General features: G+C 26.3%; 1 protein-coding gene across 1 annotated transcript; it reads right to left on the bottom strand.

Annotated features, from left to right (window-relative positions):
• Positions 1-2,566: 2,566 nt before the first annotated feature.
• On the bottom strand, positions 2,567-27,273 carry LOC141338090 (coronin-7). Its single transcript, XM_073843654.1, has 6 exons — positions 27,115-27,273; positions 15,518-15,614; positions 15,302-15,382; positions 15,008-15,078; positions 8,540-8,723; positions 2,567-2,712 (listed from the first exon to the last, which is right to left on the bottom strand). Exons 1-6 carry the CDS (start codon positions 27,172-27,174, stop codon positions 2,567-2,569), a joined length of 639 nt encoding a protein of 212 aa, XP_073699755.1. The 5' UTR covers positions 27,175-27,273.
• Between the last annotated feature and the right edge of the window lie 160 nt (positions 27,274-27,433).

The raw sequence follows: 27,433 nt of genomic DNA, 5'->3' as shown, positions 1-27,433 counted from the left end.
AATAAATAAATACAAATGAAGACAATAAATATAAAACCATTTTTATTGATATTTAACTACAAATGTAAAATAATTTAATGTAATATAAAAATATAAAGAAAATAGTTAATTAATATATATGTATATATATATATATATATATATATATATATATATATATTTTTTTTTTTTTTTTGTTAAAATATTTAACATTTAAAATATATTTAAAAAAGTTACAAATAATTTAATAAATTTATATTAAAAATATAAATATAAATCTATAAATATTAAATTAAAAAACAAATTAAAAAATACAAATTAAAACAAAATAATATAAAATGGTTTATATTTTTATTAAACTATATGTTTAATTTTGTTTCATTTTAATGAATAAACAAATATCTATATTTAAATATTTGACTTTTAAAAAATATATAAATAATTTAAGAAAATGTACAATTTTCTATATAAACAAATATAAATTAAAAAAAATATATTTCTTACATATTTAAATATACAAATATGGAAAAAATAAGTTAAAAATAATTTAATACCTTCATATAAAAATACAAATATGTACAAAATATACGCTGTTTTATAAGATAATTGCAGTAAGAATATCTGAGAGGAAAATAACACCATCAAATTCACATTTCCATCAACAAATCCAGTACATCTCAGTCCAGCTGATTTAACAAAGCACTTTCCATAAACTCAATTTAACACGTCTCCTGCCAAAAACAAACCTTTGTGTCAAAAAATAGAAACCCTTCTGCCGTGAAGAAAAGACAGCGCCGTTTAAGGTTTCAAATGAGTCACAGACGTCTGTCATACTGACACGTTTGGCTACATCGACTGTTTGTCCTCCGTAATGAATGTGTAATTAAGCAAACGACTGAAAGGCAGATTTTCAGGGGCCAGATGTAATAAGCTTCCTCAAATCAGAAGTACTGACAGACTAATGAAGGACTCTCCGCAGAGCTCAATGACAGCGGCAGCTTCACGAGTTTCACCCTGTGGACGTGATAATGTGTGTTTCACTAATAAAGCCAATCAGTGTAATGACCCACAGTACCATGACTGAGCATGATGGGAAAAAATAGACGCTCTGGCGACATCTACTGCTGAGAATGTGCTGCTGTCTGTGGAAAACGCTTAAAAAAAATATCTCATATGTGACCCTGGACCACAAAACTTAACCTAAGTCTTAAGTAGCACAAGTATATTTGTAGCAATAGCCAACAATACATTATATAGCTCCAAATTACTGATTTTTCTTTAATGCCAAAAATCATTAGGATATTAGGTAAAGATCATGTTCCATGAAAATATTTTGCACATTTTCTACCGTAAATAGATCGAAAGTTAATTTTTGATTAGTAATATGCATTGCTAAGATCTTCATTTGGACAACTTTAAAGGTGATTTTCTCAATATTTGGATTTTTTTTGCACCCTCAGATTCCAGATTTTCAAATAGTTGTTTCTCGACCAAATATTGTCCCTATCCTGTCCTAATAAGCTTATTTATTCAGCTTTCAGATAATGTATTAATCTCAATTTAAAAAAATAAAAAAGTTCATTCAAAATATTGAATAAAAAAATGAAAATACATAAGTATTAACTTCAACAAATAAAAAAAAATTAAAAAATTGTATAATATTTATAATATTTTTATAAATTGTAAAATGAATAACTAAAATATAATAACTATAAATACAATAATAATAATTAAAAATAGATACATAAACAAATAAATAAACACATTTTATAAAACATTTTATTATTATTATTATTATTATTAATAATATTATTTAAAAATAAAAGTAATAATAATATTAATAATAATAATAATAATAATAATAATAACAATAATGTTATTAAACATTTCATTTCCCATTTTCATTTAGTTTAACTTTATGCGTTTAAACAACTAAAATATTTTGAAATATTTTCAACAATAATAATACATTTTACATAAAAATATTGTAAAAATAAATGAAAACACAAATTGATATAAAAATAATTTAATTTTGTATTAAAAACAAACACGTTTATGTTTAATATTTAACAAAAATATAGAAATAAGTTAAATTAATGTAATAAATTTATATTAAAAATGTATTAAATTACAGTTTATTACATTATATTACATACATGTATAATATTTATAATATTTCTATAAATAGTAAAATTAATAACTAAAATATGATAACTATATAAAAGATTTATAAATCTTTTTATTTATTATTATTAAAAAATAAAAGTAGTAGTAATAATAATATTAATAATAATAATGTTTTATTAAACATTTCATTTACTAATTATTTGCCAAAGAAACATTTCATGAAATGTACATGAAATGTAAAAAAATTATTTGTATTGTTATTTAATACATTTCAATTAATAGAAATATTTTAAGAAATAAACATAATTATATAAAGTTATATATAAAAAAAAATAAAAAAAAAAAAATAAATATATATATATATTTATTTATTTATTTATTTATTTTATTTATATTTATTTATTTTATTTTTTATTGTTTTTTATAAAATATATACATTTAGCACTGATTTTCCTCCTCTCTAAGAGCCATCAGAACAGACGTGTGACCAATTTTGTGATGGTAAAAAGTGGCAGTAGAAAGCGTTTACCTTGCAGGATGAAGCCAGCAGGGATCCGTCTTCCTTCCAGGCCAAACCCTGCAGTTGATCCGCATGCTGCTCCAGTACTGCAAACAGAAACACACGTCACAACACACAAATCAACAGTCAAGCTAAATTAAACTCTCTGACATGATATCAGTGAGGAAACACACACAGAAAAGCAGGACAGTGCTGGGAATCTGAGCACAACACACACGTGTGTACAGTTATGTTAGAAGACACTGGTGATGCAAACCAATGCACTGGGTAAGCTTATGTGAAATTAGACATTAAAAACAAATTAGAAATATTACCTTGGCAACTAAGTGAACTAAAATAATTTGAAGTACTAAATTACTTAAACTAAACTAAAAATAAGACTGAAATTACAAAAATGAAATAGTAAAAATAAAAAAAGCACAAAATGTCTAAAACTTAAACTCTAAAAAGAAAACTGAATATATAATAAATAACTGGATCTCTGAGAATCTGAGATCTCTGAATGAGCTTTTGTTTAATATAGAAATAATATATTAAAAAATAAATGTAAAAATATATTTAAAATAACAAATAAAAATGAAATGTAAAAAATGTATTTATGTATTTAATACATTTCAATTAATACAAATATTTTAAGAAATAAACAATTATATACAACATAATAGTATTTAAATAATACTGAGCAATTTTAACCATCGTTTAATAGTTATAATCATAACTATGGCTACTATAGTTAACTTAAACTAAAACCATTTGTTTATGAAAAAAAAAGAAAAAGAAAAAGCAAGCAATAAAAAAAAATTAATTGTTTACTGAAAATAAAATAAAATTTAAAATTTGATTTAATAAATTTAAAAAAAAAAATTTAATTTAATTTAAAAAGTCAAGTTAAAAAAATAAGATTAAATGAATTTTAAAAAATAAATAAATAATTAATATACATTAAAAAACGAAATAAAATAAAATAAGTTGAAGTACTATATTACTAAAAAATCTAACTAAAATAAAACTGAAATTAAAAAGAAAACTGAATATATAATAAATAAAAGCTTATTCAAAATGGTAATTAACACTATAATAGTATACAAATAATAAAAACAAATCCAGTTATTTAATACAGAAATAATATATTAAAAAATAAATGTAAAAAATATATTTAAAATAACAAAAAATAATTAAAAAATGTATTTGAAATTATAATAAAACAAATATATTAATAAAAGTATTTTAAGAAATAAATTAATTATATACAACATAATAGTATTTAAATAATACTAAAATAACACAGATTATAACCATAGTTTAATAGTTATAATCCATAACTATAAGCAAAATAATTTGAATGTCAACTATTTGCCAATGCAACATCTCAGATTCTCAGAGATCCAGTTATTTAATATATAAACTATATATATAAAAAAAATCCACCTAAAATTAAAACCATTCACCACAAAAAGAAAAAAAGAAAAGAAAGACAGACAGAAAGTTCAACATTTAAAAATGTAAATGTTGACTTAAAATATATAAATATAAATAATATAATATAAATATCAAAAATTACTAAAATAAATTAGAATATTTCACGAAATAAAACTAATTATTTTAAATAACACTAAAATAACAGATTTTAACCATAGTTTAATAGTTTCTTTTAGATTCATCTGTTTTGCCATAACTGAGCAAAATATAGAAAAAATAATTAAATTAAATAATACTAAAAAAAGAAAAAGAAAAAGCAACAAAAAAGAAATTACTGAAAATAAAATAAAATAATAATCAGATTAAATTAAATTCAAAAAGTCAAGTTAAAAAAATAATAAATTAATAACAAAATAAAATAAGAAATTATAATACAATTAATTAATTACTAAACATTTAAATTAATAAACTAAATATTTTAAGAAATAAAAATAATTAATTAATTACAATATATTATATATATATATGTGACCCTGGACCACAAAACCAGTCTTAAGTCGCTGGGGTTTATTTGTAGCAATAGCCAAAAATACATTGCATGGGTCAAAATTATTGATTTTTCTTTTATGCCAAAAATCATTAAGAAATTAAGTAAAGATCATGTTCCATGAAGATTTTTTGTAAAATTCCTACTGTAAACATATCAAAATGTAATTTTTGATTTGTAATATGCATTGTTAAGAACCTAATTTGGACAACTTTAAAGGTGATTTTCTCAGTCTTTTTTATTTTTTTGCATCCTCAGATTTCTGAGTTCAAATAGATGTATGTATCTCGGCCAAATATTGTCCTATCCTAACAAACCAAACATCAATAGAAAGCTTATTTATTGAGCTTTCATATGATGTATAAATCTCAGTTTTGTCAAAATTAACCTTATGACTGGTTTTGTGGTCCAGGGTCACATATATATATAATATATAAATAATACTAAAATAACACAGATTTTAACCATAGTGTAGTATAGCCACTATAGTTAACTAAAACTAAAGCTTAAAAAATAAAGGAAGAAAAAAGAAATTAAAATGAAAATAAAATGTAAAAAAAATAATAATAATAATAAAATAAATTAAAATTATTAAAAACAAACATATATTTTAGCAATTTGCCAATGTAACATTTCTCATGTTCTCAGAGATCCAGTAATGTGGCACGGGATTGGTTTTGTGTGAAGGGACAGAATGAGCCACGGCTAACTGGGACTCAAGCGCATGAGAGCAGATGAAGGCAGACAGTGACGTGAGATGAGAGATGAGAGACGTGAGGCTGAGCAGCAATAGCAGCCCTCATGGGGCTCCGGGGACACGCAGCTCAAAGCTCTGAGGGGCTCCTGAGCTCAAACATTTACCTCAGCCGCTCCGCACTTAGACCCCAGAGGACCCAACAAACGCAGCCCTGGAGACCACCAGAGGCTTGCAGATCAAACCAAACACACGGAGACAAAACAAACAAAAAACACACAGCAGAGACAAAAAAAAGACGCAGACAAAACACTCATGAACTGCCTTATTCAGATGACAATTACAACTCATGAATCACTGGACAAGACCATCTGAACATTTAGCTTCAAATTCCAACTGGATTAAATATTAAAAAAATAAATAAAGGTAAAATAAAACATAAATAAATAAAAGTACATTTTTACAAATAAGTAAATAAATGTTACAATTTAAAAATGTAAAATAAAAATTAATAAAATAAATAAATAATAAATTAAAATAAAGAAAGTTTAAAAAATACATTTAAAATAAAATGTTTAAATAACAAAATTAAATATACATAAAATAATAAAATAAATACAGAAATTAAGTACAATTTAAAATTACAATAAAATAAAGTACATTAGCAATAAATACATACAAATTAAAATAACTTTAATTAATTAAATAAATTAAAGTTTTACAAAAAATAATTAGAAATGAATTTCCGATTTAAATTCAAATTGTATTAATTATGAATAAAATAAATGTAATAATGGTTACAATTTAAAAATGTAAAAAAGAGTTAAATTATAAAAAATAAATGTTTTAAATCAAACAAATAGTTTTAAAATACATTTAAAATAAATAATAAATATACATAAAAATACATTTAAAATGAATAAATTAATAATCGAAAGTACATTTTAAAAATACATTAGTTTTGAAAATATTTTAATTAATAAATAATTAAAATAAATAAATACAATTTAATTTTCCATTTCAATTCCAATTTTTTTATGAAATAAAATTATTATAAATAATAATTAAATCTAAAATAAAAATAAATAAAATGTTACAAATTAAAAATCTAAAAAAAATGTTTTTAATAAATTAAAATAAATAAATAGTTTTAAAAATGTATAATTTAATTAATTAAAATAAAAAGCTAATTTTGCAAATAAATGAAATCTTAGTTAATTAAAATAAGTAATTTTTTTTTACAAATAAATAAAAACTAATTAATTGCCACTTTTTACCACAATTCCAATTTTATGAATTATAAATAAAATAAATGTTACGAATTAAAATGTAAAAAAGAAAATAAATAAAATAATTAAAAATAAATGAAAATAAAGAAACAAATTGTTTTAAAATTTAAAATAACAATAATAAATATACATAAAGAAAAACATTTAAAATAAATTAATAAATCAAATTCACAATAAATAAAGGCATATTTAAATAAATAAATATGGTTTATAAATAAAAAAAATAAAAATACATGAATGCATTTTACATAACCAAACAAATAGAAATTGACCCAGAAATGGTCTCGCAAGCTCATGAAAAACAATTAGCATCTGAATAGGACTCAAGTGTACAGTCGTGGCCAAAAGTTTTGAGAATGACACAAATATTAGTTTTCACAAAGTTTGCTGCTAAACTGCTTTTAGATCTTTGTTTCAGTTGTTTCTGTGATGTACTGAAATATAATTACAAGCACTTCATACGTTTCAAAGGCTTTTGTCGACAATTACATGACATTTATGCAAAGAGTCAGTATTTGCAGTGTTGGCCCTTCTTTTTCAGGACCTCTGCAATTCGACTGGGCATGCTCTCAATCAACTTCTGGGCCAAATCCTGACTGATAGCAACCCATTCTTTCAGAATCACTTCTTGGAGTTTGTCAGAATTAGTGGGTTTTTGTTTGTCCACCCGCCTCTTGAGGATTGACCACAAGTTCTCAATGGGATTAAGATCTGGGGAGTTTCCAGGCCATGGACCCAAAATATCAACGTTTTGGTCCCCGAGCCACTTAGTTATCACTTTTTCCTTATGGCACAGTGCTCCATCGTGCTGGAAAATGCATTGTTCTTCACCAAACTGTTGTTGGATTGTTGGAAGAAGTTGCTGTTGGAGGGTGTTTTGGTGCCATTCTTTATTCATGGCTGTGTTTTTGGGCAAAATTGAGAGTGAGCCCACTCCCTTGGATGAGTAGCAACCCCACACATGAATGGTCTCAGGATGCTTTACTGTTGGCATGACACAGGACTGATGGTAGCACTCACCTTTTCTTCTCCGGACAAGCCTTTTTCCAGATGCCCCAAACAATCGGAAAGAGGCTTCATCAGAGAATATGACTTTGCCCCAGTCCTCAGCAGTCCATTCGCCATACTTTTTGCAGAAGATCAATCTAAATCTAAAAGTGGCTTCTTTGCTGTCCTTCTTGACACCAGGCCATCTTCCAAAAGTCTTTGCCTCACTGTGAGTGTAGATGCGCTCACACCTGCCTGCTGCCATTCCTGAGCAAGCTCTGCACTGGTGGCACTCCGATCCCGCAGCTGAATCCTCTTTAGGAGACCATCCTGGCGCTCGCTGGACTTTCTTGGACGCCCTGAAGCCTTCTTAACAAGAACTGAACCTCTTTCCTTGAAGTTCTTGATGATCCTATAAATTGTTGATTTAGGTGCAATCTTAGTAGCCACAATATCCTTGCCTGTGGATCCATTTTTATGCAACGCAATGATGGCTGCATGCGTTTCTTTGCAGGTCACCATGGTTAACAATGGAAGAACAATGATTTCAAGCATCACCCTCCTTTTAACATGTCAAGTCTGCCATTCTAACCCAATCAGCCTGACATAATGATCTCCAGCCTTGTGCTCGTCAACATTCTCACCTGAGTTAACAAGACGATTACTGAAATGATCTCAGCAGGTCCTTTAATGACAGCAATGAAATGCAGTGGAAAGTTTTTTCGGGACTAAGTTAATTTTTATGGCAGAGAAGGACTATACAATTCATCTGATCACTCTTCATAACATTCTGGAGTATATGTAAATTGCTATTATAAAAACTTAAACAGCAACTTTTCCAATTTCCAATATTTATATAATTCTCAAAACTTTTGGCCACGACTGTACACCTAAAGTCACATAATTGAAGACGAGACTTAATCTGGTATGTAACAGCAGTGATGGCTGTAGGGATGAATGCATTGGTGTGTGTTTACCTGTCAGGGCGGCATCTCGTGTGACGTCCCACACCTGAATGCCCTTCGCAGACGCCACGGCGAGCAGACCTGAGGCCGAGGGGTGGAAGAGAACGATCTCCAGTCGCCCGTCTGTGGGGCTCAGAGTCACCTCAGGGTTACTGGGCTGATCCTGATCCGGATCACACACACGCCACAGCTTCACCTGAATCAACACAGACAGACAAACATGTTACTAAACACTGTACTGCGGCAGATCTTCAATAAATATACTAAATCTTCTAAATTATAAAATCATTTCTTTACAGCCTTTATAAAAGCCCTAAACCCAACTGGACATCAAATGTGTATTTCAGAAAATACAGCACACAGTACATTTTTACTGTCTGAAATTAATTTACCTTCTGCTGACGTATTCAAAACCACACTACAAATAATAAATATGTATAAACCAATAATATTACAGCCTATTTTTAAAGATCCAATTAAAATAAATAAAATCAAGCCCCACCTATAATGATGATTTCACTAAATATTGTTTAATTCAGAAATACATCACATTATTAATAATAAATAATCAAATAAAAAAACATTATTTTACTTCTTGTATCATTCAAAAACTCAACACATTACAAAAATTGACATTTTAATAAATAAATAAATACAATTTTATAATTCAGAAATTCATCATATTACAAAACTTGATGCTTTATTAAATAAATACAATTATTTTACTTTTTGTAAAATTCAGAAATTCATCTTGTTACAAAAATTGATGTTTTAATAAATAAATAAAATATATAAATGTTACTTTTTATTGTATCATTCAGAAACACATTTCAAAAATTGACGTTTTAATAAATAAATACAATTATTTTCCTTATTGTATCACTTACAATATAAAAATAAAATAATAAAAAATAAACAAATAGTTTGAAAAAAATATATAAAATGATAATAATAAATACATAATGCATTTAACATTAAAAAAAATAATAATTAAATAGATAAACAAATTAATTACCAATTTCAGTTTTATTAATTATAAATAAAAATAAAAAGTAAAAAATTTAAAATGTAAAAAAGTAAAAAATAAATACAAAAAATACAAATAAATGAAAATAAAGAAATAAAGTTTTAAAATGAATTTTATGAACATAAATAAAAATACATTTAAAATAAATTAATTAAAAGTAAATTAATAACTACAAGTAAACTTTTAAACATACATTAAAATTTATAAAAATACATTAGAAATAAATACACTTTATAAATAAATACAAATAAAAAAATAAAATAAAATAAAATAAAATAAATTGAATTAAATTATTTTATGTATTGCATCATTTTAAACCATTTACAAAAATTTAAGTGGTAACACTTTACAATAAGGTTCCTTACTTAGTTAACATTAGTTGACCACATTAGTTAACATGAACTAATAATGAACTGCACTTGTACAGCATTTATTAAGCTTTGTTAATGTTAATTTCAACATTTACTAATACATTATTAAAATCGTGTTAACATTAGTTAATGCAGTGTGAACTAACATGAACAAACAATGAGCAACTGTATTTTCGTTAACTAACGTTAATAAAGATTAGTAAATACAGTAACAAATGTATTGCTCATGGTTAGTTCATGTTAGTTAGTACATTAACTAATGTTTAATTAATGAACCTTATTGTAAAGTGTTACCATTTAAGTTTTAATAAAATTATTAATTATAAATTAAAAAATGTTACAAATAAAAAAAATAATAATAATAATTAAAAATGAAAATAAAAAATAGTTTTAAAATACATTAAAAACAACAATACAATTTTTGCAATTAATTAATTAAAATAAATACAAAATTAATTTTACAAATAAATTAATACACATTAACTACCCATTTCAATTCCAATTGCATTAATTACAAATAAAAATAAATGTTACTAATTAAAAATGTAAAAAGAAAATAAAAATAATAATAAAAATCAAATGAAAGAAACCAAGAGTTTTAAAATTAATTTAAAATAACAATAATAAATACACATAAAAATACATTTAAAATAAATAAAATGAATTAATAATCAAAAGTAAATCTTAAAAATACATTCAAATAAATAAACAAATAAACATTGCTTATAGATAAATAAAAATACATTCATGCATTTTACATAACCAAACAAATAGAAATTGACCCAGAAATAAGCACAATTATTTTAGCTGTTGTATCATTCAGAAATACATCTCTTTACAAAACTTTTAACAAAGTTTTAATAAATAAAAAATAAAAAAAATATTTAACTTTTTTGTATCATTCAGAAATTCATGACATTACAGAAACCAAAATTTTTATAATAAATAAATGAAATAATTTTACTTATTGTTTCAAAAATACACATCAGAATTTTGTTTTAATTTTAATAAATAATAAGAAACAAAGAGGAAGAGAGCAAGGAGAAGAACAGGCCAAGAATAATAATTAATACATAAAATTACTGTGTCCTTCAGAAATTCATCACATTACAAAAACAAAAGTTGTAAAATACAGTATAAAAATATTTAAAAAAAAGAAAAGAAGAAAGGAACAAGAAAAAGAAAGAAAGCAAGCATGGGATGTTTAAGTATAAGTAGTTTTCATTTTTCAGGAATTTGAATGTATTTTCTGATGTCAGAAGTGGCTAATAGCAACTTATAGCAGTTCATTTGAAGTAGTAATAAATGTTTGCATGGTATTTTGTCAGAAGCTGTGGTGTTCCTCTGGGAAGCGTGTGTCAGGGTGTCTCCTGTGTGAACTGACTGCTAAAGCAGAGCTCACTGAGAGAGAGCAGCGCTGGAGCAGATGTCAGGTGGAGGCCAGATGTGCTGCTGGAAGATGAAGGCATGTGTTTGTCTCTTCATTCTGCTCAGCTTTCAAATATGAGAAAGGAAAACCTGACCTGACAGACAGCAGCATCTGCCAGCCTCCTCAACATCTGCACAGCCTCATACAGCTGATAACAACACTATTTATAGATGCTCATATAAGCATATCTCCAGATCAACAGATCAGCAGATGTCATTAATAAATACATGCTGCTCTCTGCTGACGGCCAGCGATGCACATTCTTAAGGAATGAACCAAGAACAAATATCTGAATGAAAAAAAGCCTTAGAAATCAAACTGACCTCTACTAAATGAACATTTATAGAAATACACACAATTCTATTGATTTAAATAATTTAAAATACATTTAAATAAATTGATTTTAAATAAATAATTAACTAAATAGAAATGTATATTTTTATTAAACAGTTTATTTAAACTAGAATTTAAACAGAAATCAAAATAAAATATAAATGTAAAATATAAAAAAAAATTAAAAAATACAATTGCATTGATTTAATTTAAAAGACATTTTAAAATACACTTAAATAAATAAAACATTTCCATTTCAAATAAATAAAAATACAATAAATTAATAACTAAATAAAAATTAATTATATTAATTTGACTGATGTAAGTATAATTAAATTTGCCTTCAAAGCAAATCAATAAAAAAGAAGCAGTTCAAAGCATAATTTAAAAAATAGATTAAATATTTATTAAAACTTTGATAATAATAAAAACTGAAAAAATATCAATTTAACAAATATGAATAATAAAATACAATTCTATTGATTGTATTAATTTAAATACATTTCAAATAAATTAAAATAAACACATTGATTACAAATAGAAACAATAACAACTAAATAGAAATTAATTCTACTGATTTAATTATACATACATTTATTTAAAGAAAAATAGTTTTAAAACTACTAATGTATTTATTAAACCTAGAAAATTAAAATAAAAATATAAACTTAATATCTCATTTATCTAATTTTTTTAAACAATATTAATTTAATTGATTTAATTATAAGTAAATTGCTTTAAAGCAAATAAATTAAAGAAACAAATAGCTTTTAAATAATTCTAAAAATATATTACATTTATTTATTAAACATAAAAAATAAATAAAAAATATAAAACTAAAAGTCAAATTTTTTAAACAAATAAAATGTATTTAATTGACTTGATCATAAGTAAATTTTGTTAAAGCAAATAAAGAAAGAAATAGTTTTAAAATAATTCTAAAAATTAGATTAAAATTATTTATTGCTAATTGCAAATTAGCAAATGTTAATACTAATTATTAATAGATTTAAATTGTTTATTATTTATTATTTATTACAACTAGAAAAAAAATACCTAAAATAAAAAATAATGTGAATTTTAAAACAAAAACATAAATACAGTTCTATTGATTTAATTTAAAATGCCCTTTAAAAATAAAATTAATTAATTTCAAATAAATAAATAAATCAATAACAAAACAGAAATTCCATTTCCTGTTTTAAAATAATTTTAAAAATAGATTAAATATATTTGTTTATTAAAACTAGAAAAATGAAAACAAAAATATATCTGAAATTAATATATAATATATCCTGAAATTAATTAATTTTATTTTTAAAGTGCATTTTAAATTAATTAAATCAATAGAACTGTATTTATGTTTTTGTTTTAAAATTCACATTATTTTTTATTTTAGGTATTTTTTTTCTAGTTGTAATAAATAATAAACAATTTAAATCTATTAATAATTAGTATTAACATTTGCTAATTTGCAATTAGCAATAAATAATTTCATATCAGCAGATACTATTCCACACAAAATATCCCCATAAAAGTACCACTAGAAATATCTGATGTAAAAAAAAAATTCTGAAGCAATATTTTCATCAGTGCTCTATTAGCTTTTACATCTTAAATCTGCATATTTGATTTACCTTCATTTTTTTTTACTTTTGAAATGTATGCATTACCTTTGAAATTTATTTTATGAATTTATCAATAAATTCTAAATGGCTGTTAGCAGTGAGATTACACAATTTACACTGCAAAATTAAAAGTGAGATTAATGTTTTAAATACATTTATTGATTTATAAATATATAAATTAGAAATGTTGGGTGTGGAGGCATACTTTTAAACACACTAAACTACCAGCAGGTGGCGGTAAGTCACTTCATGAGCGAGTTATTTCAACTGATTCGAGCAAAACGCTGAATCATAGCAGAACGTTGCTAGGAGAATGCTTCTGCTGCGATCCTTGTTTGGAACTATTTTCGTTGGTGAAACAGAACAAAACAGTGAAAATATTTTGTCTAATATGTAAGTAACTACTTGACTAACTACTTGTTTATTGAGCTAAAATTAATGTAACATTTGTAATTGTGAGAATATTCAGCAAAAAAGCTCACTTGGTATATTACTGAACTATATCATGTTATAAATAAACTATACATTTTAAATTTTTACCTCAGTGTGTTTCTTTAGAGTGCTGTTACATTCATTAGTTTTAAAGTATGTCACAAATAGACCAGAAATACACTATCCATTATCAATTTCTGTTTACGTTGAATGTATTAAAATATGAATCTTTCTTGCCTTTCGATGCTTCGCTAACGCTAGTTGTTTTTGTCACTTCAGTTTTAATCAGGCGGTTTGTTCGGTCCGGCAAGGAAAAAAAAAATTTTTTTAAAGTATCTCCAAGGCTGGCTGTCAGCTAGCTCGACCTATATTTATTATTATTATTGAGAACATTATATACAGAAAAAGGTAGTTTGACCTGTATTCTGCTACTGCGATTCTGTCTGAAGACGCAGTAACTTCCACAGGGGGAGAAAAAAATCTACAGGTGTTAGCAACTGGCCTTAGCCAAGCCCTATATTCAGTTTTTTCAAGCTAAGTATTGCTAAACTTGCACTTCCCCAAAGCTAAATCCATTTTACTTCTGCGGTACAATCCGAGAGAGACTCGCGCCAATGACAGAAAGCTGATTGGCTATTGCATGTTGGTCTCATTTGTAGTTTAAATACAGCAAATTATATTTGGAATAGTGAAATAAAGAACTACAACACCACGGAAACAACAAAAAGAGAATTTAAATGAGCTTTAGAGGTAGCGTTACATGGACATCGGAAAAATAAGACCTATGTGAAATTATTTAAGACCTAGAACAGCGAATTTAAGACTTTTTAAGGCCTAAAATTTAGATTTTTAAATTTTAGACTTTTTAAGACTTTTTAAGACCCCGCGGAAACCCTGTAATTAGAAATTAAAAATAAAAACATAGATTAAAAAAAATATTTTAAAAAATTTGTTAACAAATTTAAAAATGTAAAAACAAACAAAAATGATTTAACAAATTAATCAAAAAACATTTCTAGTCGTCTTTTTTTTCTCCATAGAAGATTAGAAAATGTAAGGTAATGTGCTTACATGATGTATGACATCCTTGTGCTACTATACATCCTTCAGTTCCAAATTTTATTATGAAAGTGGCATCAAATTTCAGATACAGCCGTCCCTAAACATGGTTGTTAATGTCACTCAGAGTCTCTCCTTCTATTGAAGCACTCAGTTTTTGCTCAGAATAATCTAAAGTGGACCAGGTTTACTGTGACTCACCGTCTCATCAGCCGAGCAGGTCGCCAGCAGATAGTCATCAAACGGAGAGAAGTCCAGGTCGGTCAAAAGGTCTGAGATGAGAAAATCAGAAAAAGAGAATTAGGACAAACTCATATAGGTCGCATGCATTGGGTTTATTTTTAGTGAACTGCGAGTCCGTGACATTTGCCTGCCGCAGCGGGAAGCAGCAGCATTAAGGCTGTGCCTTTTAACTTCATCAACATCAATTTTTGCACCAAATGAAGTTAAATGAGCCGAGTGTGTTAGCTGGACGTGCAACTGTTAATATCTCACCAGCATGGCATGAAATCTGGGTCACGGTCCACTTCCCGTCAGACGCGGCGTTCACAGAAGACAGGCCGACCATCCCGCCTCCTTCAGAGACAAAACAAACACGGTTACATCCAAAAGCACTGCTTACAAAACTCGAACCAGACTGGTTCTCCTGGTGTTTATCTGGTCTGGTGTGTGTTTAGTGTGTGAATGTTATCAGAGGTGCTCCGTTCATACCAGCCTGATCTGTGTTGAAGGCCACAAGACTGCAGCTGGATTTGATGTGGTTGCCCTGAGAAGAGAACGAACCTCCTCGAACATTTGCAATCCAGCCCTGTACAGAAAAACAGGAGTCTTGGTAAATCAAGTGGAATCTTAAAATGAAGACAAATCTTGCATTTAGTTCTGGAGGAACAACTGGAGATGATGAGAAATGTTCAATTTGCCTTCATTACAACATGTGTCATCTCTAAACATCCCACTTAAGTTACTAAACAATAAAATCATACAAATTTTAAAATAAAAATGAACTAAAAATGAAAAACTATAAAATGATAAAATTAGGCCATTTTAAAATACAAACCAACTAAACAAACAAACATAAACATTAAAATAAATAATTTTAAAAGAAAAACATACTAATAAAAGTCATAAAAATGTAAACGTAAAATACCTAATTAAAAAAAGGGGGGGGGGGACACCAAAAATGAAAAAAAAAAAATTACAAAATGGTAAAATTTGGCCATTTAAAAAAAAAAAAAACATAACATTTAAAATAAATAATTTTAAAAGAAATAGAAAAAGAAAAACAGAATTAAAAAAATTAATTCGTAACATGTAAAATTAAAATACCTAATTTTAAATAAAAAATAAATAAATTACATAATTGTAAAATTAAGTAAATTTAAAATATAAAAATGTAAACTTATTAAAAATGAATGTAAATAATTGTAAAAATAATAATAATAAATAAAAACTTTAAGTTTACCAATAATTAAAATCATAAAAAGAAAGTTTAAATAAAATCATCAATTAAATTCTGTAATTTTTTAACTAAATATAAAAACACAAAAAAATTTAATCATAAAATTATCAAATTAAAATAGCTTATTTTTTTTATAAAAATGAACTAAAGAAATGAAGAATGAAGAAAATGACAAAATGGTAAAATTAGGACTTTTTTAAATAAAAACCAAAAAAATAATAATAATAAAAATTAAAATAAATCATAAAAAATACAAAAAATAAAATCATACAAATGTAAAATTAAAATATCTAATTTTAAATTATAAAAAAATTTAAAATTACTAAATAAATTACATAATTGTAAAATTAAGTAACTAAATATAAAAATATAAACTTAATAAAAGTTAATGTAAATAATTGTAAAAAAAAAAATACAAAAATAGCTACATAAAAAAATAATGAAAAAAGTTGAACTAAAATCATCAATTAAAATCTGTCATTTTTAAAATAAAAACTAAAATAAAAATTAGAATAACGAATTTTGAAATAAATATACTAAAAAGTAATAAAAATGTAAAGTAAATAAATAATAAATAAAAAACAAAATAAGTTTTTTTTAAATAAACCTACTAAAATTATATTAATTATTAAATTATTAAATTATAAATTATTATTAAACAATGAGAAAAATTAAAAATTACAAAACTGTAAAATTAGGTGATTTTAAAATTAAAACTTACTGAAAAATAAAAATGCAAAAATATAAAATTAAAATAAGCCATTTTAATAATACAAACATAAAAATGTTAAAATAAAATAAGTAAATTTAAAGTAAAAACTACAAAATAAAAAAGAAAAATTCATAAATTTAAAATAAATGTAAAAATAAAAACAATGTATTTTTAAAATAAACTTACTAATACTTTGAATTGTAAAATGGTACATTAAAACTGACTAAAAATAAAAGCATAAATATAAAACTAAAATAATGAAAAATAAAAAATAAAAGCATAATGTAAAATAAAAAAATTAAATAATGTAGAATAAAATTAGTCATTTTTTTTTTAAAATTCAAATATAATACTAAAAATAGAGCATGAATTAAACAGTAAATAACTATTAAAATATTAAAAAAGTGAACTTCAAATTTGAACAAATGCTGTATTAGTATATAAATGAGACAGCAGCACTGAGACAGTCTTGAGATGTTGACAGAAGAGCACACTGATTACTGAAGTGAGTCAAACCAGCTGATGCCTCTCAACTGAACATCTGACATCATCACAAACAGGAAAGAGGAAACGGATAGAAACACAGCACTTTCTCTCGCCAACAGTGCAAAACACTCACACACACACACAGAGACGGGGCCTTTCAGAAACAGCAGCACACACACTTGAGGAAAATGCAGAAGAGCAGCTGAGCGGTTTCAAATCCTTCCAGAATGTCAACAAGAAACAACACGCAGAGAAAGAATGTGTTTGAGCAACTGCTGTACAATAACCATCACAATCTACACAATCTGGACCTGACAGAAGACAGTCTGGGACTAAGACATACACACAAGCGCATGCTCTGGATTGAGCTCTGGTGCTGCATTACAGAGAATCACACTCACACTGCATTACAAGACAACATATCAATAAAAAATAAAAATAAGACTTTCTAGCTTCTTACAAGCACAGAGAATATGCATTTGAAACCCTAAACCTGAAATCCAGACCCAAACCATCCAAAAGCAGTTCTAACAAAGAACACAGAGCAAACTGGTTTCACCTGCTGAATGATCTAAAAACAAGTCCAACAAAAGTCAAAAGTTTTTCAAGTAAAAACTACTTCAAATTAAAATAAAAATATACAAAAAATTAAAAATTAGGTAATTTAAAAAATAAAAAAGTACTGAAAATTAACATTTTAAAATCTAAAATGACAAAAAAAAAAACAAATAAAACAAATAAAAACATAAAATAAGTAATTTTAAAATAAACTTACTAGAAATCTAAATCGTAAAATGTTAAAATTAAAATAAGTAAATATAAAGTAAAAACTTTACTAAAAATGTTTATAATAAAAAAGAATATTTAAAAATATTTTTAATATGAAAACAATAAAATTAGTATTTTAAAATAAACTTACTAAAAATCAAAATCATAAAATGTTAAAATTAGTAAATTTAAGGTAAAAACTTAAACAATTAGTATTTTAAAATAAACGCACTAATAATCTGAATCATACAATCTGTAATTTTGTAAATTAAAATTAACTAAAAATTTAAATCATAAATAAAATAAAATAATGAAAATATAACAAAAAAATAATCATAAAAATGTATTTTAAAAAAGTTTTCTTTTAAATTAAAAGACACTAAAAATGAAAAATTACAAAACTGTAAAAATTAGATCATTTTAAAATAAAAACCTACTAAAAAATTTAATTACAAAAACATAAAAATACACATTTAAAAGTAAAATCATCATAAAATGTAAACTTAAAATGACTAATTTTAAATAAAAAATAAATAAATGTAAAAATTGTCATTTTAAAATTAAAACTTACTAAAAATTAAAGTTGCAAAAATGTAAAATAAAATAAACCATTTTAAAATAAAAAAGTACTAAAAAGTCTAATTAATGAACAAGAACATTTAAACAAAATGATAAATTAAAATAAACCATTTTAAAATAAAAGGTACTAAAAAATTAAATAATAAAAATGGAAAATTAAAATAAGTAAAATAAAAAATAGAACTATTAAAAATTACAAAATTAATTTTATTAAACATTTTTAAAACAAACTTATAATAATCTGAATCATAAAATGTTAAACTAAAAATCTGTAATTTTGTAAATTAAAACTTCATATCATAAATCATAAATATAAAACTAAAATAATGCAAATAACAAAAAAGAAAGCATAATGCAAAATTAAAAAAAAAATACTAGGTTAAATTAGATTAAATCTAAAATGAATAATGCAGAAATAAAATAATTCTTTAAAAAATACAATTATTAAAATATAACTAACAATAAAGCAAAAATAGTAAATAACTCATTTTAACTTTTTTTGCTACAATAAAATTACACAAAAAATTAAAAACTACAAAATGTTAAAATAAAAACTTACTAAACATTAAAATGTTTAAAACATAAAATTACCAACAAATAAATAAAAAACAAAAATAAGCCATTTTAACATAAACTTACAAATAATTCTGAATCATAAATGTTAAATTAAAAACTTAATGTTAAATTAAAAAAATTTAAATCATAAATATAAAACTAAAATAATGGAAAAAAATAAAGCATAATGTAAAATTTAAATAATTACTACTTTTAAGTCTCTTCTGCATTTATTTGAATATAAAAATGCCATACAAACTGTAAAATTGTGAAATATTACAGCGGTTTTCTATTTGACTACATTTTAAAATCTAATTTATTCCTGTGATGCAAAGCTGAATTTTCAGCATCATTACACCAGTCTTCTTCAGTGTCACATGATCCTTCGGAAATCATTCAAATATGCCGATTCATTATTATTATCAATGTTGAAAACAATGCTGCTTCACATTTTCGTGAAAACCACATTCTTTGATGGATAGAAAGATCAAAAGAACAGCTTTATTTGAAACTAAAATATTTCATAACATTATAAATGTCTTTACCATCACTTTTGGTCCATTTAACACGTCCTTGCTCAATAAAAACGGTCCATCCTGACCTGATCTCACCTTACGCTTGCGACAGCATCGCTCAGCGTTTTTCATCCAGACACTCAGCTAAACTTGTGTCACCATTTTACCACAAACTGACATTTAATGCCACCGGATTTGTGCTGTGAAACTCGTCTGTCAATCTTTAACAGTGTGTTACAGTCCAGTCATGTGACCGACACAATGTGTTTCTCCAAGATAGAATAAAGACATCTGGTTTTGCAAAAATGACAACAGTGAAATAATATACTGTATGCTCAATGAGATCCAAATCCCTGCCACAGGCGCTTTCAACCTAACACCGTAACACCAATCCATTGAACTGCTCCATCTTAAAATGACAGTTCACAGTCCCCATCTTGCATAAATTGATATTTGGTCTATATCTGTATGAACACACTCCTACATGTGTCTTTAGGGCAGCTGTATGCGTACATGAAGACAAACACATGCGATCACGTAAAGCTCAGGTATGTGAAGCATTCACAACGAACACCTGTGAACCTCAGGCTGATATTTAACAACACCACATATGACGACAAGAAACCAGATCTGAGCCTGTTTGTCTCTGTAAAAACCAGAATGAAGTCAAATCATTGTACTGTATCACTGCAGAGCACTCCATCTGATTTGAATATGCAAAGTTGTAGCTCTATCTCTGAAAAACTACGCGGTCTGGTGAAAAAGAGCAAACGTAATAAAACTAATGTGCAGAAGAACACTATTAAATCAATTAGTTATTATTTAAACCAAACGGTAAATATTCGAATTTACTGTCAAGCAATTAAAACAATAAATAATGAAACAAATTCAAAATGAAAATGCACCGTTTGTATTGGAATGTCGAAAATTTGTCATGGGATTTGACAAAAGCACATAAAATTACTAACTCAAAAAAAAAAAATATATAAATTAATGCTAAAAAGGTAAAATATATATATATATATATATATATATATATATATATGTCAAAAGCACAAAATAATTAAAACTGAAATAAAATAATGCAATATTTAATAATAATCTAAAGCTAAATTTAAATATTCTGATTTATTGTCAAACTATTAAATCATTAAATAATTAAACAAAATAATAATTTAAATGCACCATTTGTCTTGGAATAACTTGATAAATAAATAAATAAATATGAATTATTGCTAGGGCTGGGCGATTTGGCCTAAAATCAAAATCTCGATTAATTGAACATTTTAACTCGATTACGATTAATGAACGATTATTTTATTTATTAATAAAATTATATTTAATTATATTTATATATATATATATATATATATATTTTTTTTTTTTTTTTTTTTTTTTTTTTTTTTTTGCCCTCATAGTTCACTGACAAGTTTTGTACAGTAAATATGCTCACATATTACAAGTGAGAGATTTTTGAATGAAGGGTGCATTACTTGATTTTAAAATAATTGAAGGAAACACACACTATCAACTATCTACGATTATTTATTGAACATCAGTGTTGAACAACTGAAATTAAAGCACACATTGCTTAAAACGAACAGTCACATTTTTCTTAAATTAGTGAAAATAAATAACTTGCACTTTTGGAAACAAAATAAATTATTTTCAATGTTTCAATGAAAATAAGCAGTATCTCTTCTTAATAAAATTACTCTTGTATGTATGTATGCATATATATCACAAGTTTTAGATTTTAGAAATGCACATTTGACAGTAGCAGAGTTGACAGCTTCTGTTTCTGTGAGTATCTGTAAAAATAACAACAGCTTCATCTTTCATACATTTGCATACATTTGTAGATTACCACTACCACGGTAAAGAATTTGTAATGAAAAACAGCATCCTGAAGACATTCAGTATAATTACAAATGTACAACAAACAACTGTAATGACTTACAAAAAATATATATATATATTCCATTACTCCTTTAATATATTTAGCACATTATAAGTATAATAAAATTCTATATGAATATTTTACTTTTCTGCCATGCCATGGTTACTGTCAGTGTTACTACAGTAAAACCATGGTAAACGTTGGTGATTTGTAGATTGAAACGCCGGATCGTCAGAATACTGTCAATTACACTTGTTTATTTTTTTTTAATTGCCCTATATTGGCATTGTAAGCATATGATTTAAAAACATTTTTATATAAAATTATTAGTAAAACATTTTATACATCTTTATTTGACCTCAAAGTAGAGACCTGCACAGAAACAGAGTGCGGCGCAGGACAAAACTTGATGCGCGAGTGGGTAGAAACTCGTGTGTGTGCGGGATGCGGGAGAATAAAATGATTGGAGGGACTCCCGGAAAATAGAAATATATAAACATAAAATATCTAAAAACATACAAATTGTTATTCATCTATTACACAAAAGCAACACGAACAACTAATATAACTTCAAAATGATTAACAGGTGTAGGGCTGCAACAACGAATCGATAAAATCGATAAAAATCGATTACTAAAAGCGTTGGCAACGAATTTCATAATCGATTCGTTGTGTCGCGCGACGCAGAGACATTTGGTTGTTATTATAGCCTATATATTTAAAAAAAATTGAGCGCAGAGCGGAGTAGACACATTCGGTCTCTCTCCCGCACTGATGCCAGCAGAGTTCGGCACCTCATAAGCTGTGTTTCCATCCAAAAATGCGAATTTAACTTATGCGCAAAACTGGAACATTTGAGCATAAAGCACCGTTTCTACATTATATATATATATGCTGCCCCGATTTATATCAAACATGTTTGATATTTAAGCCTACTTTGGCTAACGTACTTTCACAGCAGCCAATGCTCGATCGCAAAACAGCTGCTGTACGGGTCGTTGGATAGTGGAGATGGAGAAAACTACTTCTATAGAATTTGTAACACTGTCTGTCTGTATAATGTGTCGAAAACATACCACAACCGTAAGGAGAAAGAGGAGCTCTGCTGAGGTGAAATCGTCTCAGTTTTGAATAGGGCTGTGACGGTGGCACGTTGTTTTTTTATATATAGCCTACACTTCAGTCAGCTAACAAGCAGCCTAAAAACGCTAAAATAAATCAAAGAAATAATATATTTAATTAAGAAAGTAGCCTAAGAATATTATATAGGTTATTAAACAAACATTCCTTGTAAAAATGTCCGACGGCTCATCAATTTTTGGCCGACTGAATTTCCAGTCCGACTGTCTTTTTTTCTCTTTCTCTTCCTCATTACACAGCTGCTGATTTTAATAGCAAAGTGATTACATTTATTTTCGTTCCTTTAGTTTATAAAGTTAATTTAGAGATATATTTGGAACACTTTTTGTTTGTTAAATTCAAGTTTTTGTTTTTTAAAGTTATACCTAGCAAACAGCGGCAGACAGATCAAAAGCCTGCTTAATTCATCGCGATTTAAATTAAAATCCATTGATATAAAAAACTTAAAACATATCACAATATTAGTTTAATCATTCAATCAATATAAATCCAAAGTTTGTGCGGAGAGAAGCGCGCTCTGCAGGGCATGGAGACGCCAGTGCAATGTGGAATTTCTTTTTTGCTCATAAAGGTAAGAGTAATTTACCACCGGGCCGGAACTGTAAAGGGTCTACCTTAGTTTGTGTGTACTCACAGTATCAACAAAATGTGCTCTTAAAGAAAACAAACAGAATATGCTTGATATCTTTGGTTTAAACAGGAGCGCTTCACAATAATTAACCGAAACCCAGGTAATTGCCTCACAAACACAATATCTATAGAAAGCTTTAAATTATTATTTTACTATAAAACGAAATAATTAAAATCGAAAACAAAACTCTTTCATTAGCTAATCCATAAAGATGCATTAGGCATTAATGAGCAGATGGCAGGATCGTCAATTTCATCTTTGCAACACTGAATCAGAAAATACTAGTTTATTAATAAGTAATTCGAATATTTTCTTAATTTTTGCCTTGACACATTCATGGTAATTACTTTTGCTGGGGCTTTGAGGCCAGTTTTGCGTGCATTTGAATGCGGAACTCTTCCAGCTGGTCGCTGCTGATGGCAGGACACTAAACACCGCCATGGCAGAATGAATGTAGCAGAAAGTTAGTCAAGTTATCCCGTTCCAGCGTGCAAAGTCACATGACTTTTTTAATGCGCACTGAGGAATTTAATTTGAGAGGCTTCTTGATGGGAAATGCAGCATGTACACCACAGCAAGCCGCTGTCTTCTTGACGGATAGTATTTTTAGTTTATTTAGTCTATATATTTGGCAGATGTAAAGCATACATGTGTATGTTTTTTGTGTTAGTCCATTTTTATTTTATTATTATTATTATAACAGTTCAAGAAGCAACATGTTCGTGCACTTTCTAAAGATTTTAGTTCTGTTTTTGAATAAAGGGTTGTAAATCCCTTGTTTTTTTTTATCCGAGTCATCGATTAATCGAAAAAATAATCGACAGATTAATCGATTTTTAAAATAATCGTTAGTTGCAGCCCTAAACAGGTGCAAGAATAGGAAGTTTCTGGAATGCAAGAATCCACTCACCGAAAGTTCTTGCGCACTGCTTAATATTGCGTGCGCACGAATCCACTCATTGCAACACACGAAGTGTAGACACTGTTAAATATTCATTGTGCAAATATTCATCGTGTTATAAGAGTTGTATGAGATCGCGATGAACTGAGATAGGCAGGGAGCATTGTTTGCTCGCATTCTGCCATGCATGCACACAGCAGCCCATGCTTGCTTTTCTGTTGAGAATAAGATCGATGTACTCAAAAAATATGTATAGGTAACCACAATGCAGGCTTTTGCAGGCGGGAGAGGGACAAAACATGAATCTCACGGGCAGGAGTGGGACGAGATAACATATTCCGTGCTGACTGAAAAATCTGTCACGCACAGGTCTCTATCTCTAAGCATTTCAGCTCCCGCGCCCCCCTCTGTGAACTCTGGCGCCTCGGTGTTTTTAAAGGGAAAGTAATCGAAATAATCGTCCTGGAAAAATTTGATCGATTATAGGTTCTGAATGTCGATTTCGATTACTTTTCGATTAATCGCCCAGCCCTAATTATTGCTCAATTTGAATTTTAAAAACAAAAAGGACAAAAGGACATAAAATTATTAAAACTTAAACTAAAATAAATACAAATTAAGACTAAATAAGTATTAAAAATGATATATATAAAATTGTCAAAAGCACAAAATAATTAAAACTAAAATAAAGTAATAAAAATCAAGGCTACATATAAATATTTTAAAAATTTGTAATTTAATCTGAAAATTCAAACAGTAAAAAAAAAAAAAAAAAAATGAGAAATGCACATTAGAAAATTAAATCAATTAATAATTATATAAACCAAAAGTTAAATATTCTGATTTAGTGTCAAACAATTAAAACAATAAATGATTAACCAAATAATAACTAAAAGCACCATTTGTCTTGGAATTGAAAATTTGTCATAGGATATTGCATTCTTGTAAAAAATAAATGTAAATTATTGCTAAACATAAATGTTCAAAACACAAAAAAGACAAAAGCACATAAAATTACTAACATTTTAACTAAAAAAAATAAGGCTAAATAAGTATTAAAAACAATCCTTAAAAATGTAAAAAGCACAAAATTATTAAAACTAAAATAAAATTAAAATAGCACAAAGTAAGGCTAAATATAAATATTTTAGAAAAGTAAAAATGATAAAAGCAAAAGAAAATAAATGAATAATAATATAAAGCAAAATTTTAATATTTCAATTTACTGTCAAACAATTAAAACAATTAAAAATAAACAAAATAATAATTTAAATGCACCATTTGTCTTGAAATTACTAAAAATGATCAAGGGATAAAGCATTCTTAAAAAAATAAATTAATAGCACATATTAATAGCAAATTAATAACAATATTATTGTTAAATATGAATTTTAAAAACAAAAATTCCAAAAGCACATAAAATTATTAACATTACACTAAAATAAATATAAATATAAATATAGCGTAAAAAACAATATATAAAAATGCCAAAAGTACAAAATTATTCCATTTAAAATAAAATTAAGACAATACAAATTAAAGCTTAATATAAATATTAAAAGCAAGTAAAAATGACAAAAGCACATAAAATTACTAAACAAGGTTTGGAAGCATATATAATTTCTCTACTTTTCTATCTCTTTTCATTATTATAAATTATTATAATATAATTTTGTAATTCAAATAAAAAAATTAATCTTATTTTAATTTAATTTTTACATTACATTTTATATTTTAAAATATAAAATGTATTTATTTATATTTTTATTATTTAAGTTATCATTATATAATTAAGGTTAAAATAACTTACAGCCAATCTGATTTTATACTAAAAATTGTATTTATGTAATTTTTTTCCTTAGGTTTTGTTATAATTTTTTTTTATCTGAAGTAGGCTGATTTTTATATTATATATATATATATATATATAATATATATATATATATATATATATATATATATATATTTTTTTTTTTTTTTTTTTTTATTAGGTGTAATTAAGAAATTAAGCCTTTCTTTATTAAGAGACATTTGATATATTTTTTATTATTTTACAAAGAAAAGGATTAAAATGCAGTGATTTCTTTTTCTTTATATGAGCTAATATTTTATTGTTCACTCTATGCTTTCATATAGAAACACATTGATTTAGTTCATTATTATTTTAATTACTTAAAAATAAATCTGAATATTTAACTTTTGGTTTAAGTAATTATTAACTGATTTAATCAGTCATTGGTTATGGTAGTAAAGCTGATAAACAACCATTTAATTTTTAGCATCACTCTCCCACATTTCCAAATGACACATTTTGTCATGCAAATTTATTTCACGCATTTATACCATTTTGTTTACCTCCTTCCAATTAAATATGCAAAATACGAACCAGATCAAAACAAAACAACATCAAGTTCAAACAAGCCCAATGCAACTGTATTCAACGCATCCTCAAAACATCAGCAGGTAACCCACATTCATATGCATCCAACGCCTTATAATCGTGCATATGAAAGTGCATGAAGCTTCACATGTTTTGTTGAGGATGGAGGAAGTTAGACATCCTCTCAGTGTTTGTGCAGCACTCCTTCAGCTCAGAGCCCAAAACACAAGACACACACACACAAAGACAGACACAGACCACACGCGCTGCGGCTCTACTCACATCTTTCTTGGGTATTTTGGGAGTGGTGTTCTTGTATTTGGACGTCTTGAAGCGATTCATGCTGAGCTGCTGGCCGCGCGTTTGAACCTTCCGGGTGTCTGGGTGTTGTGATCCTCTGCGTTTGAATGAGTGCGTTCATGTGACGCACAGTTGGACGCTCGAGCGCAGATTTACAAGTCATACACTCGCACTACAGGCGCTGCAGAAATCACGCCGTCTTATGGCATGTCTGCGAAACAAAAACGCGATCCGGGCAACGTCGGTATCCGTAGTTTCCGCCAATAGAATACTTTTTTTTTATTGAGCAATAATAACTTAC

The sequence above is a fragment of the Garra rufa genome, chromosome 7, assembly GCF_049309525.1.
Source record: "Garra rufa chromosome 7, GarRuf1.0, whole genome shotgun sequence".
Lineage (NCBI taxonomy): Eukaryota > Metazoa > Chordata > Actinopteri > Cypriniformes > Cyprinidae > Garra > Garra rufa.
This window is presented reverse-complemented; position numbering and strand designations above follow the sequence as displayed.